Here is a 1,543-nt window from a genome sequence, read left to right on the forward strand (position 1 = left end):
TCTACATAAAATTTTCTAGTATGAATTTTTCATTTACCATGTTACTGGTAAATTTCAAAACTTTACCAGTAAGTTTACCGAATGTTTTTTTGTCAATTTATCGGTAAACCGGTATACAATCCCTATACCACACACACTACACAAAAGCCTGGGAACTTTACAATTGAATAGAAATACATACCTAACACTACAGAAGGCCACTATATTGAATACATGCCATATTGTTAGGAAATTCCTGAATACAGACACTGACACATACTTATTTAATTTTAGTTTTATTTTGGTTGCTATGTCTTGACTCTGGTCCGGCATAGTACACAGACACCAGTGTGAACCGAGTATAACCCACTAAACATAATAATGTCTTAAAAAGTATATCCATCTTTTGCAACTATTTTTCAAAAAATTTATAAATATTGTATATTTAGTTTTGAAACTTATAATAATAAATATAAATAATAAATATATTTATTTCAGCTTCATCTGAGATACTTTTATTACGAAAACAGCTTTCAGAAAGTATGGAATCAAATACTTCTTTACGTCATGAAAAGGATAAATTCCAGAGGAAAGCAACTCTTAGTGTAAATATTTGCATTATTAATTATTTTTTATAATTTTGTTTTATTAATGATATCAATGAATTTTTAATAAATTTTAGATAGTTACAATAGATATTATCAATTATCACAAAGTTAAAAAATTATAATGAACACAAATGTACCATTTTCAATTGGAAAATAGTTTTTATTGAATCTTTAAATTTAAAAATGAAAGTTTTTACAAATTAATTTATAAGCCTGAAAAATACAATCAAAAGTATTTTTCAGCATAAATTATTTGTCTATTAAATATACTATGATATTTATTGTTAAAATTAAAGTCTTTATTGCCTTTGAAAAAAGTGAATTATTGATTAAGTCTCTATTAGATTTTTCATTTAACAGAATAATAAATTCTGAATTACAAAAAATATTTTACACTTATTAATAAGTTTTATTTATGTTGAATTATTAATAACTGCAAGATTCTTAACAAAATTTTGGAAACTAAATTTTAATTTTTAAATTTAATCTAAACTTAATTGCTATTTTTTTTATTTGTCAAAACAGTTTATTTAGATAGATAAAACAATTTCTCATTTAAATGATGATGAATCAACAATACACAAGGCTATTTGAACTCTTTCAATAGTTGTCATAACTTTTTTATTTATACAAAAAATAATTTTTTTGATTTTCATGCAGTCAAATAAAATTCTCAATTAACAACTGCTACTTTACAACTGGTTAAAACTAGAAAATAATAAACGCTTCAAAAACCTAACAACCAGCAACAAAATTATAAACTAAGTGCAAATGTTAGGCAGTTCCCAGCATTTTTCTCATAAGTTTGTTGCCTGATGATGCCCATTTAACATGGGTGAAAACATTCACACTTAGTTTATAATTTTGTCGCTGGTTTGTTAGGTTTTTTCAGTGTTTATGAAATTCTCAATACATTTTTTTTTTTTTGAAATGCTTGAAACTCTTAAATTTGAGGT

At 24.2% G+C, this 1,543-nt stretch overlaps 1 protein-coding gene across 1 annotated transcript in view; it reads left to right on the forward strand.

Moving 5' to 3' along the window:
• Positions 1 to 483: 483 nt before the first annotated feature.
• The window catches only part of LOC111637630 (early endosome antigen 1-like), a 71,510-nt gene continuing 70,450 nt past the window's right edge, over positions 484 to 1,543 (forward strand). Inside the window, exon 1 of the mRNA XM_023383164.1 lies at positions 484 to 584. Coding sequence (XP_023238932.1) covers positions 522 to 584 — 63 coding nt within the window. The 5' untranslated portion in view covers positions 484 to 521. The remainder of the gene's footprint in view (positions 585 to 1,543) is intronic.

The sequence above is a fragment of the Centruroides sculpturatus genome, unplaced genomic scaffold (assembly GCF_000671375.1).
Source record: "Centruroides sculpturatus isolate CEXI.00-Female unplaced genomic scaffold, Cexi_2.0 scaffold1133, whole genome shotgun sequence".
NCBI lineage: Eukaryota > Metazoa > Arthropoda > Arachnida > Scorpiones > Buthidae > Centruroides > Centruroides sculpturatus.